Source organism: Neurospora tetraspora, assembly GCF_033439725.1.
Source record: "Neurospora tetraspora strain CBS 560.94 chromosome Unknown B0H65scaffold_3, whole genome shotgun sequence".
NCBI lineage: Eukaryota > Fungi > Ascomycota > Sordariomycetes > Sordariales > Sordariaceae > Neurospora > Neurospora tetraspora.
Genome location: NW_026944385.1, coordinates 2,331,364 through 2,347,366, shown reverse-complemented (window position 1 = coordinate 2,347,366; position 16,003 = coordinate 2,331,364). Strand labels below are relative to the sequence as shown.

Genomic DNA, 16,003 nt, shown 5'->3' with positions numbered 1-16,003 from the left:
TCCCAGGCAAAATATTTCTCTACTCCTCGACAGAGAAGAACAAAGGTAGAGGGTAAGAGCTTGATAATTCTCTTCTATCCTCCGCTTTCCCCTCCAGAATGTCATTGCAGTAGACGGAAACCGGAGTGAATACGAAGGAACATATGTTTTATGTGTTGTGAAGAAGAGAAAAAGAAGAAAAAAGAAATCCTAAAAATTTCGGCCCGCTCTCGAGACTTTTAAAGCACGCGCAAGCCACTCCTGTTCCTACTGGGTTGCACCGCCTCAAGCAAGAATTGAGCCACGGGCCCTGGAGGTTGCGGTGGAGTCATGGGGCGATAAGGGACCTAACCAATAATGGTTTGCCGATAGTCGGCTGGGTAAGCCCACGTCGCAGTCTCTTGCATGTACTTTCGTACCTGCCTAATGCGGGGCATCTCAGCTGCTACAGTAGCCTGCCAGAGTCCCCTGAGGTGGATGCTCTTCCAGGAAGTCCCCATTAACTTTCTGCGACAAACTCGAGGAAAAGGCTGTGCCGTTCTGTTGCATTGTTGTAGATCTCGACTTCCAGTTACACCAATCTCCACGACTCGTCGCGCGATTCGAACGAATTTCATAAATACCACGACACTCGACCGGAACACCGTCGATCACCAACTTTTCAAACCAAACCAACCTACACCCCCAAAGACCAAAGACAAAATGGCAGGCGGTACTGGCCCAGCTGGACGTGGACGCGGCGGCAAGTTCAAGAAGTACACTCGTGGAGGTATGTTACCATAAAGAGACTGCCGCGGCAGTATTCTTCCCAACTACTGCAAAAAAAAACTAGAAAAAAAAAATGACTTGCTAACCACCAACCCCCCTCCCAGGTGGCCACCATTTCTCCCGCGACCTTCGCCCCCTCGACGCCGATGGCAACGAAGTCAGCATGTGGAGCGCCGGCGGCGCCAAGAACAAGGACTCCGAATCCGAGGAAGAATCCGAGGAGGAGGAGTCTTCCGAGGACGAGGCCGGCCCCTCCTCTGGCAAGGCCCCCAAGGCTGAGCTGACCCGCGAGGAGCTCAAGGCGCAAAAGAAGGCGAAGAAGGAGGCAGCCATCGCGCGCGCCAAGGCCGCCGCCGTGCAGGTTGGCGACCTCCCGCCCAGCGACTCGGAGGAGGAGAGCGAGGACGACAAGGACGCGCCCATGCTCGCCAACCCCAACCACTCTAAGGCTGCGCGCAACCAGACCAAGAAGCCCGTCGCCAAGGCGGAGGAATCGGATGATGAGGCTGCCGCTGGCGTCAAGAAGCTCAGCATAGCGGACTCGGCCCCCGGCAATAGGAAGGAGCGTGAAGCGGCTGCGGCGGCTGCGGCGAAGGAGAGATATCAGAAGCTTCATGAGGCCGGCAAGACGGATCAGGCCAAGGCCGATCTCGCTAGGTTGAGGCTCATTCGTGAGAAGAGAGAGCAGGAGGCTGCTAGGAAACAGGTATGTTGGCATATTTTGTTGTTGTTGCTCCATTCGTATATGAGACGGGACATGATGCTAACAGATTTCGGTTTTGATAGGCCGAGAAGGAAGAGCGCGAAGCCCAGGAGAAGCTCAAGAGGGAACAGTTCGAGGCTAAGGAGGCTAAGAGGCGCGAGGCCGCCCTTGGTCCTCAGAAGAAAGCCAAGAGCAGCAAGAAATAAAGGCAATGAGGGTGGTGGTGTCTTGAATCCTCTTTTTTTCATGGTCTCTTCTTCGCTTTCCATAGACCGCAGCGAACGTGCAGCGGTAATTTATTGGGTTCTTCTGGTGCCTTTTATTCGTCCAGCCCCGTATACCTGTATATGCATTATGATCTGTATGTTCCTCGTAAAATATGTCCTTGTTCCCGTCTACTCAGCCGGTGATGTATATGCCGTTGCTTTTTCCCCTCCTCTCTTCCCCGTTTTTGTATCGGTCATTATAACCCAACTGAAGGATCCGACCCAACAGCCTCCTTCCAGAACTCATCAAAGTCCACTCCGTTCTCCTTAAAGAGATCCCTGATCTGCTGCGCCACCTTGAGCTGCCTCTCCTGCGTAAAGCCGCCCTGCTGGGTCTCAAACTGAATGACCTCGATCCAGCGATAGAAGAGGTTCTCCTTTCCAATAGCCGCCAGCGCATCACGGAACGCAAAAACCTGTCTCCTGCGCTCATCCTCCTGCGCATTCTCCCCGGAGGCATTCATGTCATTAGCAACCCACCCGAACTTGTCATGGTGGCAAAGCACCAGCGTCCTGAACGCGTCCAGGGGGATCTCCTTCTTATCCACCAACGTAGTCGCCTTGACCATGGCCTTCCAGTCCAAGTCCCAGTCCCCGTTCATGGTCAGGTATCCCGTCTTCTCCTGCAGCAGCATGGGGGAGGTCGCATTGCGGACCATTCCCCACAAAATCTCGCGCGCCTCGTTGCCCTGGGGCTTCTCCGAAAAGATGTCCACTCCATAAACCTGCGTGTCCCACGACCGCGACCGGCGCACGTAGATCTCCTTGTCGCGGAACCCGACCGCGGTCCGCCACGACACGGGGCTGCCGTGCTTGCGCCCGAACACGAACTCGATGGGCCACGGCCAGACGAACACGGCCATCAGAAAGTCGAACAAGAAGGTGAGCGTGCGCCGGCCGGCCACCGCGAAGAATTGTCGGTACGTCAGGTCGGCCATGCGGATCGTCGTCGAGTTCTCGTAGCCCAGGAACGAGGAAGACAAAAGCGCTACGTAGTAGGGGATGATGTACCACATTCGCCACAGGAAGAGGGCGAAGACGGCGGCGTTGAGCATGATCGGCACCGAGAAGATCTTGCGCTTGAAGGAGGCCGGCTTCTGGTCGACGTGCGCGATGTAGACGTGTTTCTTGGAGAGGGATGAGGTGAAGGGTTTGAGCGAGTCCGGGGCGATGCGGAAGGGTTTGGGCGGTTCGAGAGCACCGCCGGAGCCGGAGCTGCTGGTGCCGCCGCCGCCGCCGCGTGCTCCTTTGCTGGTTTTCTTGGGCGCCATGTTTTGGCGACGGTTTAGGTGTGATGAATTGGAAACTTGAGGAGGGGGCCCTCAAGGAGATGAAAGAAAAGAGTCAAGAGACGGTGAAGAGATGGGGAGAAAGTGAAAAGTTGGCAGCTTCGTTGAGAAGGAAGCGTCGGTTGGGGCCAAATTTCTGGAGAGGTCAAAAGGGTCCACGTCAGGGGGAAGCTTCGAGGGGTACGTACCTGTATTGTTTGTAAGCCCCTGAAGCTACCTCTGGTCAAAAGCACTGCTTTAACCCTAACCCGCTTCTCAAATTGCCTGCCGGACAGCTGCCCCTCGCTATTTCCGCATACGTACACAGTACATGTAGCTTCTTTATCTTATCAGCTAGCTCAGAGGCCCACTTTAATTATGTAGCGCTTGGCTGCGCTGCAGCACCAGTACAGTACGAAGCTTTGGCGAACTGCGGGACGGAACGGATCGCCCGTGTAAGTTACAAAATTCCACCTTGGCTGTCGCGCCAGGCTCTTGTGCTACTTTCTCCTCTCTGGTCCTGCTGGGCAAACTATGCCCTGTGATAAAACAAGATGATGAGGGGCGGATTGTTGCAGGTAAGTGCTGTTTTCCATGCGCACATTGCTCATCAACGACGTAGAGCAAGTCAGTTCATGTCAGTTGGCTAACATGGAGACAACCACCACTCTGGAAACAGAAGCAGAGCACTTCCTCTGTGTGTCTGCTCTGCCGCCACAGATGGCAGCTTCGCCAGCAACAGCAGCAACGAATCCATCCGAACACCCGCCGCGTATACTCTTCGTGGGACGACAAACCTAGCTGGGGTACCCAACAACAGCCTGCGACACCAAGCGCCGGAGGAGAAGGAGGAGGAGGAGGAGGAGGAGGATGGGGTGGTTCCTGGAAACCGGCCGCCCCTGCGACACCGGCCACCCAGACGACATCCGGAACGGGAACCGCACAGAGTCAACCCAAGCCCGCCGACTATGGCTTGCTTCCTCACGAAAAAGCCGCAAGAGAGCGCCTGTTACGCATGGCCGCGGCCGCTGTCGCTCCTAAGCCCGCTCCTCAGCCGGCTCGAAAACTGGAACCAGCGCCATTCAAACGCGCCCCGAATGACCGTCCGCTGCGCCGGCTACCTGAAGGTCAACAGAACGAGTTTAAAGGGGCTCCGCCTCGGAAGGAACAGCAGGGACCTGTGGTGCGCAGGACGCTCATGCGTCCGAAAGAACCAGGTCAAGGACCTACAACAGAAACGCCGGGACCCAAAACCGAGCGCGAAGCTCAAAAAAACCAGGCTCCTGTCCGTAAGGTATTAGAGCCTTTTGGTATAAGACGTTTCCCGGCACAGGCGCCTCCGCCTCAACAAGCTCCTAGGCAATCAGCTTCCAGCCAAACGGCTCCTAGCGAACCAATTCCCAGCCGACCGACACAAGACCCAACAGGTCAAAGTCAACCAACTGTCAGCAGCCTATCGAGCCTCTCCAGCGGGGAACCATCAAAGCCGGGCCCAACCAGCCAACCTAGTGAACAAGTCGATGGGGCTTCGGGGCAAAGCAACTGGGATGCTTTTACAGCCGCTAGTTTGACACCCAGTCAACCTACTGAACCAGCCGGTGGAGGATGGGGAACAAGCAGCTGGGGAACAAGCAGCTGGGGCGCCTCTTCAACCTCCAGTCAGCCAGCCAGCCAATCCCAGACAGAACGACTCCTTCCCCACGAGAAAGCAGCCAGGGATCGATTACAGCAAAGACATGCTCAGAACCAGCCTCAGGCTCCCGCAAAGAATCTGAGGAGCCTTGCTGATGGTCTCTTTGCCCATGATAGACAGACTTCGGCCAAAGATCTACGGAAACGCCAAGAGACGGGTTCTCTCAAGGACGACTTGCAGAACGCTGAGGAAGAGGAGCGCCGTGCGGACAATACAGACGCATGGGATGACATATTTTCCACTCAGCCTCCTCCTCCATCACCACCCAGAACTTCAGCTCGTGAGGTTTACCAGTCAATTTCATCCAAGTTTGCACCTCCACCGGACTCCAATTCTACGCGTGAAACTGAAGGGCAATGGGCGGGGCTCACCCGCCGTTACACCATGGGAAACGTGGGAAACGACCGCTTGACCGATAATAACGATTTTGTCAAGACTGCTCCCCTTTCTCAGGGAGAAAGACGTTCGGAGCCCGGAGATAGTAGCAACTTTTGGAAGCAGGCTGAAGATCGATATGCAACCAGACCAGCATCTCAAGTGCAGTCCGAGGCGGCTTCCGAGGGCACTCGGGAGGCCACCGAGGCGTTCAAGAAGCAGATGTCGGATGATTGGGATTGGGCTGACGACTACGGAGGAAAGCCTAAGGAGAAGGAAGGACAGAAGCTGGAGCACCAAGATTTCGAAAAGCCCAGGGGCAGGGATAATGCAAGACAGACAAGAGGCGATAGGGTTACATTGGAAGAGATACCGATTCCCTCGCGGTATATCAAGGAGGAAAAGAAACCCAAGAAGAAGGGAGGTAGGCGGCGCGACTACAACGAAGACGACGATTTTGACGATATGGCGTACGAGTATAAGCGTCGTGAAAGGTTGGCCAAGAAGGCTGAGAAGGAGCGGCTCCAGTATGAGGAGACCGGCCCTATTCCTATTCTCCTTCCCGAGTTCATCAGCGTTGCCAACCTTGGCATGGCCCTTGGCGTGAAGACAGAGCTGTTCATCTCCCAACTGGGAGAGCTCGGGTTTGAAGATATCGCCAAGGATAGCATCATGACCGGCGAGACGGCCGCCTTGGTTGCCCAAGAGTACGGCTTCGAGCCAACAGTCGATGCTGGTGAGGATGAAGACTTGAGGCCACGCCCTCCTCCTGAGGACCCCTCTACCGTACCCTTACGGCCACCGGTTGTCACTATCATGGGGCACGTTGATCACGGTAAGACTACTTTGCTCGATTTCCTGCGGAAGTCTTCCATCGCAGCCGGTGAGCACGGTGGTATTACCCAGCACATTGGTGCCTTCTCTGTGCAGATGTCCTCTGGTAAGCAAATTACCTTCCTTGACACACCCGGTCACGCTGCCTTCCTGTCCATGAGACAGCGCGGCGCCAACGTCACCGACATTGTCATCCTGGTTGTCGCCGCCGACGACAGTGTCAAGCCGCAGACCATCGAGGCCATCAAGCATGCCCGCTCCGCCAAGGTGCCTATGATCGTGGCCATCAACAAGATCGACAAGGACCAAGCCAACGTTGAGCGCGTCAAGTCCGACTTGGCCGCCAACGGCGTTGAGATCGAGGACTACGGCGGCGATGTCCAGGTTGTCTGCGTCAGCGGCAAGACCGGTCAAGGTATGGATGATCTCGAGGACAACATCCTTCTCCTGTCCGAGATGCTCGACATCCGCGCCGAGCCCGACGGCATGGCCGAGGGGTGGGTTCTCGAGTCCAGTATCAAGCCCATCGGCCGCGTGGCCACCGTGCTTGTCAAGCGCGGCACCCTGCGTCCCGGCGACTTCATTGTCGCTGGCCGTGTCTTCGCCAAGGTGCGCAGTCTGCGCAACGAAGCGGGTATCGAGGTCGAAGAGGCTCCTCCCGGTACAGCCGTCGAGATTCTCGGCTGGAAGGAGCCGCCCGAGGCGGGCGACATGGTTCTCCAGGCGCCGAACGAAGACAAAGCCAAGAACGCGGTGCACTACCGCATCGAGCAGAAGGAGCGTGAGGAGGCTATGGAGCAAATCACAGAGATGGAGAGGCTTAAGCGTGAGCGCGAGGCCGAACGGCTCGCCGCAGAAGAAGCCGAGAAGGGCGAAGACGGTGCCGAGGCGACGGAGGAGAAGCCAGATGGGCCCAAGATGATCAACTTCACCGTCAAGGGCGACGTGCACGGCTCGGTCGAGGCCGTGTGCGCGTCGATCCTCGAGATCGGCAGCAACGAGGTGCGGCCGCGCGTGCTGCTGTCTAGCCCGGGGCAGATCACCGAGTCGGACGTCGAGCACGCCGCGGTGTCGGGCAGCACGATTATCAACTTCAACAACCCGATCCCGGGCCACATCAAGCGCATGGCGGTCGAGAATAAGGTCAAGATCATGGACCACAACATCATCTACAACCTGACCGAGGAGGTGCGCCAGGTGCTGAGCGAGAGCTTGGCCCCCACGATCTCGTTCAAGGTGCTGGGCGAGGCCGAGGTGGCGCAGGTGTTTGCTATTAATATCAAGGGACGGAAGTACAAGAATATTGCGGGTGTCAAGGTCAGGAACGGAATGGTGATGAGGAATGGACGGGTGAGGTTGCAGAGGAAGGGAGAGGTTGTTTATGATGGTGAGTTTTTTCTCTGACCTTTTCATTATGTTGATGGCCAAGCTAATAATCAATCACAAACAGGTACCATCAGTTCAGTCAAGCACGGCAAGAAGGAGGTTACGGAGATGCGCAAGGGTACCGAGTGCGGTCTCGAGTTTGGTGGTGAGTTTGACGACATCAAGGAAGGCGATCTCATCCAGGTTGTGGAGGAGATTAGAGAGAGGAGGTATCTGTAAGGGACTTATAGTCCTCCTCTTGTAACACCATACATACACGATTGTACAAAAAAGTACCGGGGATATAAAAAATGGGTATCTGTGGGGAAAAGATGGATGATGGCGGATATAGTATTGCATATATCAGCAGCTATTGGTGATGGGATATATAGACATGGTAGAACCACGTAAGCATGTGGTGCATGGATGAATTAATCAAACGTTGGATGGCGAATTGAGCATGGCAGCTGGATGAATTCATGGAGTGGAAAGTAATGCATGATATGTTAGTCCATATCTGGTTTGTGTGATTCTTTTTGTTTCGTCAAATGCCCTTTCAACTTAATATGCCAACATCCTTAACCCATCATCTCCTCTATCTTCCTCCTCTGGGCGCAGATATGGAAGCAGACGAGAAGGTCCCTCTCGTCACCGTGGCCCGCGTCCGCTCCTTCTCCAGCTTCTGCAGTCCTATCCTATCGGTAACGGGCGTGGCCGCAATGATATTGTCAAACTCGTCATCCTCCTCTCCGTTGTCCGAGTCCGGCTCGGCATCGGAATCCGGCTTGTACTGTCCCTGGGGCCGGGCAATCATCTCCACCGTCTTCTTGGGCGGTTCAGGGTTGGCGAATGATTTGGATGCGAGAATCTTGCGCCGAATGGCCTCCATCTCGGCTTCGTCATCGCTGTCGTCGGATATGGCGAACGGGTCCCTATCTTCTTCTTCTTCCTCTTCGTCGTCGGAGGCTGCTGGTTGTTTCTGTTTGGGTGGTGGTTTGGTTCCGAGGTAGATACCGTCTACACTGCCGTCTTGGTCGCTACCGTCTTCCTCCTCATCGCTATCTTCCTCCTCCTCGTCGTCTTCATCCTCATCTGAATCATCCATGGCTGGTCTCCGATTTGTGTTTCCAGTTGTCCAAATATCATCCGACTCGCCCTCTCTGCTCTCCGTATACTCCTTCTCCAGCCTCTCCCTCCACGCCTCCTCGGCCTTCTTGATCTCATCCTCATCCTTGCACGCCGAGTAGATCTTGAACAGCTTCGAGTTGATATCCAAAAACGCCCTGCCGTACGAAAACGGAGCCAAAATCTCCTCCGCCCACTCCAGATGCCCACAAATCGCAAACGCCGCCGCCAGCGCCTCCACGCAGTTCAGCCGGAACGGCTTGCCGTAGTTGACCGTGTTGGCCGCCACCAGGTACGGCAACAAGCGCTCGCACTTGCCGCCCACCTTCTTCCACTCCACCTCCTTGGTGCGCGCCCACGAGCACTCCACCACCGCCGCGCCGTACTGCTCCATCAATTCTTTATCGGCGGGCGACACGACCCGCTTGCCGTTGGGCGTGATGATGACGCCCGAGTGTCGCTGGCCTAGGTGCAGCTCGCGCATCAGACCGAGCTTCATCAGCTTCTTGCCCGAGCACCGCTTCGGGTCGCAGTGGCCGAGGTCCCAGCAGGCGGCTTTGAAGGGAGGGCGGTAGGGGCGCGAGGAAGCGGATGGGTCGTGAGGGTTGGCTGTGGTGTCTTCGCCGCCGCTGCCGGCGCCGTCTTGAGGGGCTTTGCCGGCGCGGGGGTTGTTGCGGGGCGGGTGCCGGCCGTGGCCGCCTTTGCCGCCGCGCGAAGAGAAGCCGTCCTTTTTATGGCGGACCATGGTGGTGGTGATGGTCAGATTCGGATGTGTGATGCTGTCGAGATGGATGGATATTTATGTCGCAATCGGTCGTTCTGGCACGAGCACTGCCCTGTTTTTAAAAAGGCAGAACTTGGATGGGTGGCGGGTGTCGCGGATATGTGCGTGCTGTGTTGGACCGCGCGAGCTGCTTGCGCTACAAGGTCGAAGTGGCAGATGGCGAAAAAGTTATCAAATGCAATTGAAGACCTTGACGACATGGAATTTGGGGTTGATGCAGGTGGGTTGGTGGGGTCCGGTGCGGAGTGATTGACATCTTCCCGGGATTCATGCAAGTGGGATGAAATCGAAGTGTATTATTTATTTACACGGGAAGTATTCATGTAACGCAACTGTACCAAGCCAGTGTGCGGCTCCACGGGGTCCACAAGTCTAAGCTCCCCTGGCAGCAGCCTGGCTCCCAGGCCTCCTCCTTCCATCAGCCAGCGATCATTGTTGTCCAGAAGTTCGGATCGAATCATACCTCTGTCTACCTGTACTTGGCGTAATCGTATATCTCACCCCAAACATCAGCGCACTACTCTTGTTACAAGACATCAATCCCAACGGCAATAAGCATACAACTCCTCTAGAGCTTGACCGACCGAGGCTTGGGTCCTGGCCGCCGACTTCCTTTGTCCAGGCGATTCCCGCCAAGCCAAGCTGCGCAATCTGGCCCCAATACCTCCTCGATCTCTTCAGTCTCGTCAGTCTTCTCACCCACTTAACGCCTCCAGACTCTCCGAGAACGCCGGCAACATGGAGGCGGCGTCTGCCCGCTATGCCACGCGCGACCGGTGGGCCGAGATGGGCCGCCTGGCACCGTCACAGCTTCAGCGCTTCATCACGGCCGCCTGCAGTCCCGACAACTACGAGCCCAACTTGGCCCTGAACCTCGAGATCGCCGACTTGATCAATTCCAAAAAGGGTTCCGCCCCCCGAGAGGCCGCCGTGGCCATCGTCAACTACATCAACAACCGCAACCCCAACGTTTCCCTGCTCGCCCTCAACCTGCTCGACATCTGCGTAAAGAACTGCGGCTACCCCTTCCACCTCCAGATCAGCACAAAGGAGTTCCTCAATGAGCTGGTACGCCGCTTTCCCGAGCGGCCCCCGATCCGCCCCACCCGCGTCCAGCTCAAGATTCTCGAGGCCATTGAGGAATGGCGCTGTACGATTTGCGAGACGAGCAGGTATAAGGAGGACTTGGGCTTCATCAGGGACATGCACCGCTTGCTGAGTTATAAGGGGTACACCTTCCCGGAAGTCAGAAGGGAGGATGCAGCTGTGCTTAACCCGAGTGATGTAAGTGCTCCGTCCCTACCCCCCTCGTGACAGTGTTGAAGCATGTCTAACGTACCTGTTACAGAACCTTAAATCCGTCGAGGAGATGGAAGAGGAGGAACGTGAGGCGCAGTCCGCCAAGCTGCAGGAGCTTATCCGTCGAGGTACTCCCGAGGACCTTCAGGAGGCTAATCGACTTATGAAGATTATGGCTGGTTATGACACGAGATCCAAGGTCGATTACCGCGCCAAGGCGGCCGAGGACGTGGGCAAAATCCAACAAAAAGCGAGACTCCTCGAGGAGAGGTTAGAGGCTTTCAAACCCGGTGACAAGATCGTGGACGGTGATGTGTTCTCCGAGCTTGCTGCCGCCTTGTCCAGCGCCCAACCAAAGATTGCGAAGATGTGCGAGGAAGAATCGGATGACCATGAAGCGGTCGCAAAGCTTCTCGAAATCAACGACAGCATACACCGAACCGTGGAGAGATATAGGTTGCTGAAGAAGGGCGATATAGAAGGTGCCAAGGCGTTGGCAAGTGGCGCGCCAGTTACGAGCACAAGCAACGGCAGTGGTAGTGGCAAGAGTGCGGCGCAAGAGTTGTCGCTTATTGATTTTGATGCTGAGCCGAGCGGAGGAGACTCAGCCAGCCAGTCGGCATCTCAGGGAGGAAACAGTCTCGAAAACGACTTGCTTGGCCTGTCGCTGGGTGAAACCAGCTCTTTTGGTCAAGGAGGCGGCATTGCGCTTGGGTTCGGTGCCAATACTAGTATGTCACTCGTTGCTATGCATGCAGATTCAATTTTACTAACACTCACCACAGACATTCCTGGACCGGCACTGCTCTCGTCCACTACGCAAAACAGCACCGCAAGGGGCCCCTCTCCTCAACCTGGCCCATCCTCTTTCAACAACTTCAACTCATTCGCATCGCCAGCTGCTTCCCAATCAAGCACCCCTAAGCCTCCCGCGTATACGGCATCCGCTTTTGCCGCGCCAGCTGCGACGTCAACAGCGTCCAATGACCCATTTGCTGCTCTAGCCTCTCTGTCCTCTTCATCTACCCCAGCGCCAGCACCAGCACCAGCTGCTGCCAGTAACGACGATGACGAGTGGTCTTTCTCCTCGGCACTGCCCCCTGAGGCGGCACCCGCCCAACCGAAGGAGCACAGGGCCGTTGTCCACAACACCGCGCTCAAAGTTGACATGGTGGCTGTCAGATCACTGGCAAACGGCCCGTCTCCAGCGATTTCTATGCAATTTGCTTTTAGCAACAACACAGCGCAACCGATTACCGAGGTGCATTTCCAGTTGGCTGTTACCAAGGTAAGCTCACTATCCTGTCCATAAGCGGCCAACATAGATGACCCCCAGAAAAAGAGATGCTGACTGTGGTACCCAAACAGGGATATGAATTGCAACTTCAACCTCAAACTGGACGGACTCTTTCCCCCAAGCAAAGCCGGGGCATTACGCAGTCCGTCAATGTATGGTATACTGCGGACAAGACCAAGAAGGTAGAGAGCGTGAAGCTCAGGTGGAGGGTATCGTACAAGGTCGGGGCGGAAGCAAAGGCTGAAATGGGTGAGATTCCCGAGTTTAGCGTGGCATAGGGAAGAACTTTGGTCAGTATGAGGGTCAAACGAATAGGGAAGAGGTTTAGTGCTTGTTTACGTTCAAAATACATAGTAGTACGGAGCCAATTAATATGTAGTGATACGATGACCGGCACGGAAAACAGGAAGATGCCGTTGACTTTGTTCACTGGGAGCTGCTCGGCTGGCCAAAGAAAGGAGAAGGAAGGAGGACATATCCACCCATAGGCAGCTTGTCTGTCTCGTTCTTCATTCAGTGGGAGGCCACTACCTCACAATTCATGCCTCTTTCCTCTGGTATGCGACCAATATACACAGGGGCAGGCACCCTCAGTCACCTCACCTTACCAGATCGCACTTACCAACTTGTGGGAGCAAGGTTCGTGGTTGCCACTTTCCGTTACTTCTCACTTCTCATCTTTCGGGGGCTCCTCAAGTTGAGACACAAAACTCCTCATTCTTTCATTGACAACTGTTCTAGAAGCACGGCCTCCAGCCACATTATCCTCCACTCCTAGAAATCTGGCCGAATCATCCCCCTCCACTCGACCCCTTAACGGCGTTCTGTTGCAAACCTTATCGCCCTTCTTGGTTCATCATTTTGTGGCATTTTACGACAACCTGCCAGATCTCTATCATCCACCCAGCAGAGTAGCCATTTATTCACGGTATTCAGTTTACATTAGTGGTAGGGTATACATGAGCCATCAATTTCAAAAAGCACGAACTTTGAAGTATGGTGGCTCTAACTAATCCTCGTCCCCGTCTGTCTCTTGTTGAAACTCCCCTAGTCCATTTCCTTGTCATTTGCACACTCATTATGAAACCCTCCCACAATCCAGATGAACTGCTCAAAGCCATGGAGCAACACCACGAACTATATATCGCCAATCTTCGGCTCCTTCATGACCTCACCCTCAAGAACAACTCTCCTACTGTTCTCGCAAGAAGCAGTGGTATTGAACGCTCACGCGGCCACGATAGCCCTCCGCCTACGCCGCCTAGGGGCTCGGGTTTCTCTCACGACAGTCTCTCTTGGTATACATTCGGTTCCAACCGTTGTTAGCGCCAAACAAACGAGCTGCATACCTCGAGACCATATCATTTTCCTACTGAAGCGGCGTTCAACGACAAAGCATCTCAGGCGCCCTCAATGGCCGAGTACGAGGTTGATGATCTGCTGAGCCATTCTCTTTGCACCACCAAGCCAATCGAGCAAGAGTCCTTTGCGGATCAAGACTTGAGAAATCATCTGGAATCAGTCCACGGCACCAGCTGGGCTGGAGAGACGAAACTACAGGATCAGTGGCGTAACGGGTACATCACGACCCCGGATCAATTTTTGGAGCCTTGGGATGGAAGGGATGACGGCGCATACAAAAATGCAACATATGAGGTATACGAGATACCCGGGAGCGGTGATCAGAAGTGCATTCCCGAGGCCAAGCATAAGGAGAACGGAGAAGACTCTCAGCAAACCCTCAGCGTCAAAAGCGTCTGGAATACCCTCAAGGAGGTGAACAAAAACGGGGAGGTGGTCGGAAGAATAACGTGAGTGTGCCCTGTTATTGCGGAAGTTTCAAGGGCTCTTGCTAACGGTTTCTAAGTATTCTTCAAGAGGTTCCCCCTCTTGTACTCGGAGCAGTCCACATGACCATGCAAAAACACTTCGACATGGATGAGCTATTCCAACACCTCATTTCGAATGAAGGAAACAGCGGGAAGACCAAAGTCCGTAACACCATCATCCGGTCACCTCGTGGATGCTAACAGAACATACCAAATCTAGGCTTACATGGATCGAACTACCGAATCAAACCCTTTAAGGCAACGGACTTTCTTCTTCGTCTTCAAGTACTATACTGTTGTCAATAAGAACAAGTGCACTCCTGCACCGTGGCAACGTTATGATACCCGTCCAGCTGACCGAAAATGGCCCGACCATGTCGACATCGCAGAGTGCAGCTCAATCTTGGCATTATCCCTGGGCGGCGATCCGATCAAAAAATACCGGGCAAGGGTGAAGAAAAGAGATATCAAGGACCATGTGATTTTTGACACTTCGGCGCCATGGCAACTCCTCAGTATCCAGTGCTTTCCAGACGACGAGCACACGATGAGAAGCAAGGGGTCAAATCGGCCGTTATGCAATGGCCCGTTTGCATTTCTGGATAGCTTGGCTCTGGAGTACCATGATGCTGTTACAAGATACAGTCAGATCAACGACGAGGTGACGAAGTTGATCACACCGCCGGTAAGGGTGCTACCAATTGGACAAAACCAAAGACCATCAACTGACGCATTCATCCCAGAGCGAATTTATGTTTAACTCCCAGCTTCGCGACGGCCTCCTCTTTGAAGACGAAAACTTCTCGTATTCCCGTCGTTACTTTTGGGCGTACAACACTCTCGGTGTGATCAATGTAGGGATTGACTCGATGGTGTCAGCCTACAAGGAGACTTTTACCCAAGAGTTTTGGGACGGGAAGCATGAGAAGCTTTGGGCACACCCAAATCCGGACTTGGATGATGGTAAAGCTTATGCTAAATGCATGGGAGTTCTCAGACAGGAGTTGGACAGGGAAGTGAATAACCTGGAGAAGGTGCGGAAGAAGAATGAGAAAACACGAGAGGAGATTTCGTCGCTGAGGGAGCAGCTCTTTAGCGGGAGCAGCGTCAAGGAGTCCAGGAGGGCCATTGAGCAGGGAGACAACATCAAGATCCTTACTGTGGTATCGATGCTCTTTCTGCCTTTGACGTTTGTTACTGTGAGTTAACTTGCCCTGTCCTTTTTTTCTGATTCTACACTCCCTCCTCTTGCTATACTATTTACCGAAAGTTCGTCATCCCCAGACTTCGTTGTATTCACTACCATATACCTACGCTCCCCTGCTCGCTTCTCTCATTTCCCAACGTGTACCTTCCACCCTCTCCATGTCAGAGAAGTCTACCTATTCGCCCCGGATCGAGTTCCTATGCATATCAATAGATTACCTCTACTAACTCGGTCTCAGTCCGTTTTTGGTATCACCACTCTCGAGATATCGGTTGACGACTGGCGCTTTCCCGTCACTCTCATAGCTGTTTGCATCCCTTTCTTCATGGTCATATTTGTCCTCCAGACTCGCTGGGGCATGAGAATGGCCAAGAAGATGGGGAACCGGATTGAGAGATATACCAGTGGATTATTTGGTAGGCCGCCCTCAACAAACTCATGGCAGACGACTGGTGACTATGGTAGGTTGAGGGAACGTTCGTCCACAGCGAATGGAAACGAAGAGTTGGGTGAGAGAAGAGGGGGTCGGAAAAGGCCTACTCTCAGGGACAAAAGAACATATTCTGGCTCTTCATCAAGATTCTCTACCGGGTCTGGAGCCAAAAGAGGAGGGTCCCAACATGGCCTCCTCCCTCAGCATCAGATCCGTGAAGGTGGATCATGGATGGTGATGGAAAGGATGAGAGGGTTTTTCGCCTCGATGATGAACACGAACCGCTGGAGTTGGCTTATTTGGTGGAGGAATAAGGGGATAACAGAGGATTTGGCTGCAGGTGATGGAGCGAGTGTCGAGCAGGTGTAACTTTTGCGCTAAAGATCCAATACCTCGATGGACAATGGGTTGGGTGGTGTCAAATACTTACATATCAGATTTACGCTCATTTCTTAGCCTCTGTCTCTTACTTTCTCATCCTAGATACAATGCGAATAGAAGTCAATACCGGGAAGAAACATAACACACAGAGCAACGATTCAGACAGTCCATCGTCTCACTATGACCTTAATTCGTTTCCTGTCATTCCTTCCTAACTTCCATACCTGCTTCCAAAGCCTATCACAGAATCCCATGCCGCCCTTTTGAGCAATACGCGCTGTTTATGCCCATCGAGGTACACCAACACAGCAAGATCCACTGAACCCCCAACCGACTTCCCTTCCCTTCCCTTCCATTTTACCAGATCCCACCCTTCCTTCTTCCCTCTTGCCCCCAT

General features: G+C 54.2%; 7 protein-coding genes across 7 annotated transcripts; 5 read left to right on the top strand and 2 right to left on the bottom strand.

Annotated features, from left to right (window-relative positions):
- Window positions 1-681: 681 nt before the first annotated feature.
- Window positions 682-1,656, top strand: B0H65DRAFT_507903 (casein kinase substrate phosphoprotein PP28-domain-containing protein; the record flags this gene model as incomplete). Its single annotated transcript, XM_062828182.1, has 3 exons — window positions 682-748; window positions 852-1,453; window positions 1,534-1,656. The coding sequence occupies 3 exons, from the start codon at window positions 682-684 to the stop codon at window positions 1,654-1,656; spliced, it is 792 nt and encodes a 263-aa protein (XP_062683005.1).
- A 43-nt stretch (window positions 1,657-1,699) lies between these two features.
- B0H65DRAFT_159513 (uncharacterized protein) lies at window positions 1,700-3,169 on the bottom strand. Its single transcript, XM_062821209.1, has one exon. The coding sequence runs from the start codon at window positions 2,985-2,987 to the stop codon at window positions 1,914-1,916; it is 1,074 nt and encodes a 357-aa protein (XP_062683004.1). The 5' UTR covers window positions 2,988-3,169; the 3' UTR covers window positions 1,700-1,913.
- A 242-nt stretch (window positions 3,170-3,411) lies between these two features.
- Window positions 3,412-7,725, top strand: B0H65DRAFT_159494 (uncharacterized protein). The gene is made up of 3 exons (XM_062821208.1): window positions 3,412-3,562; window positions 3,664-7,273; window positions 7,337-7,725. Exons 1-3 carry the CDS (start codon window positions 3,539-3,541, stop codon window positions 7,489-7,491), a joined length of 3,789 nt encoding a protein of 1,262 aa, XP_062683003.1. The 5' UTR covers window positions 3,412-3,538; the 3' UTR covers window positions 7,492-7,725.
- Window position 7,726: 1 nt separating this feature from the next.
- On the bottom strand, window positions 7,727-9,209 carry B0H65DRAFT_159491 (uncharacterized protein). Its single transcript, XM_062821207.1, has one exon. The coding sequence runs from the start codon at window positions 9,119-9,121 to the stop codon at window positions 7,847-7,849; it is 1,275 nt and encodes a 424-aa protein (XP_062683002.1). The 5' UTR covers window positions 9,122-9,209; the 3' UTR covers window positions 7,727-7,846.
- Window positions 9,210-9,494: 285 nt separating this feature from the next.
- B0H65DRAFT_461716 (uncharacterized protein) lies at window positions 9,495-12,356 on the top strand. Its single transcript, XM_062826612.1, has 4 exons — window positions 9,495-10,444; window positions 10,509-11,190; window positions 11,245-11,747; window positions 11,828-12,356. The coding sequence occupies exons 1-4, from the start codon at window positions 9,899-9,901 to the stop codon at window positions 12,032-12,034; spliced, it is 1,938 nt and encodes a 645-aa protein (XP_062683001.1). The 5' UTR covers window positions 9,495-9,898; the 3' UTR covers window positions 12,035-12,356.
- Window positions 12,357-13,101: 745 nt separating this feature from the next.
- B0H65DRAFT_571344 (uncharacterized protein) lies at window positions 13,102-14,793 on the top strand (the record flags this gene model as incomplete). Its single annotated transcript, XM_062830479.1, has 4 exons — window positions 13,102-13,567; window positions 13,624-13,747; window positions 13,806-14,270; window positions 14,329-14,793. The coding sequence occupies exons 1-4, from the start codon at window positions 13,170-13,172 to the stop codon at window positions 14,791-14,793; spliced, it is 1,452 nt and encodes a 483-aa protein (XP_062683000.1). The 5' UTR covers window positions 13,102-13,169.
- An 18-nt stretch (window positions 14,794-14,811) lies between these two features.
- On the top strand, window positions 14,812-15,993 carry B0H65DRAFT_159453 (uncharacterized protein). The gene has a single exon (XM_062821206.1). The coding sequence runs from the start codon at window positions 14,992-14,994 to the stop codon at window positions 15,592-15,594; it is 603 nt and encodes a 200-aa protein (XP_062682999.1). The 5' UTR covers window positions 14,812-14,991; the 3' UTR covers window positions 15,595-15,993.
- Window positions 15,994-16,003: the final 10 nt, after the last annotated feature.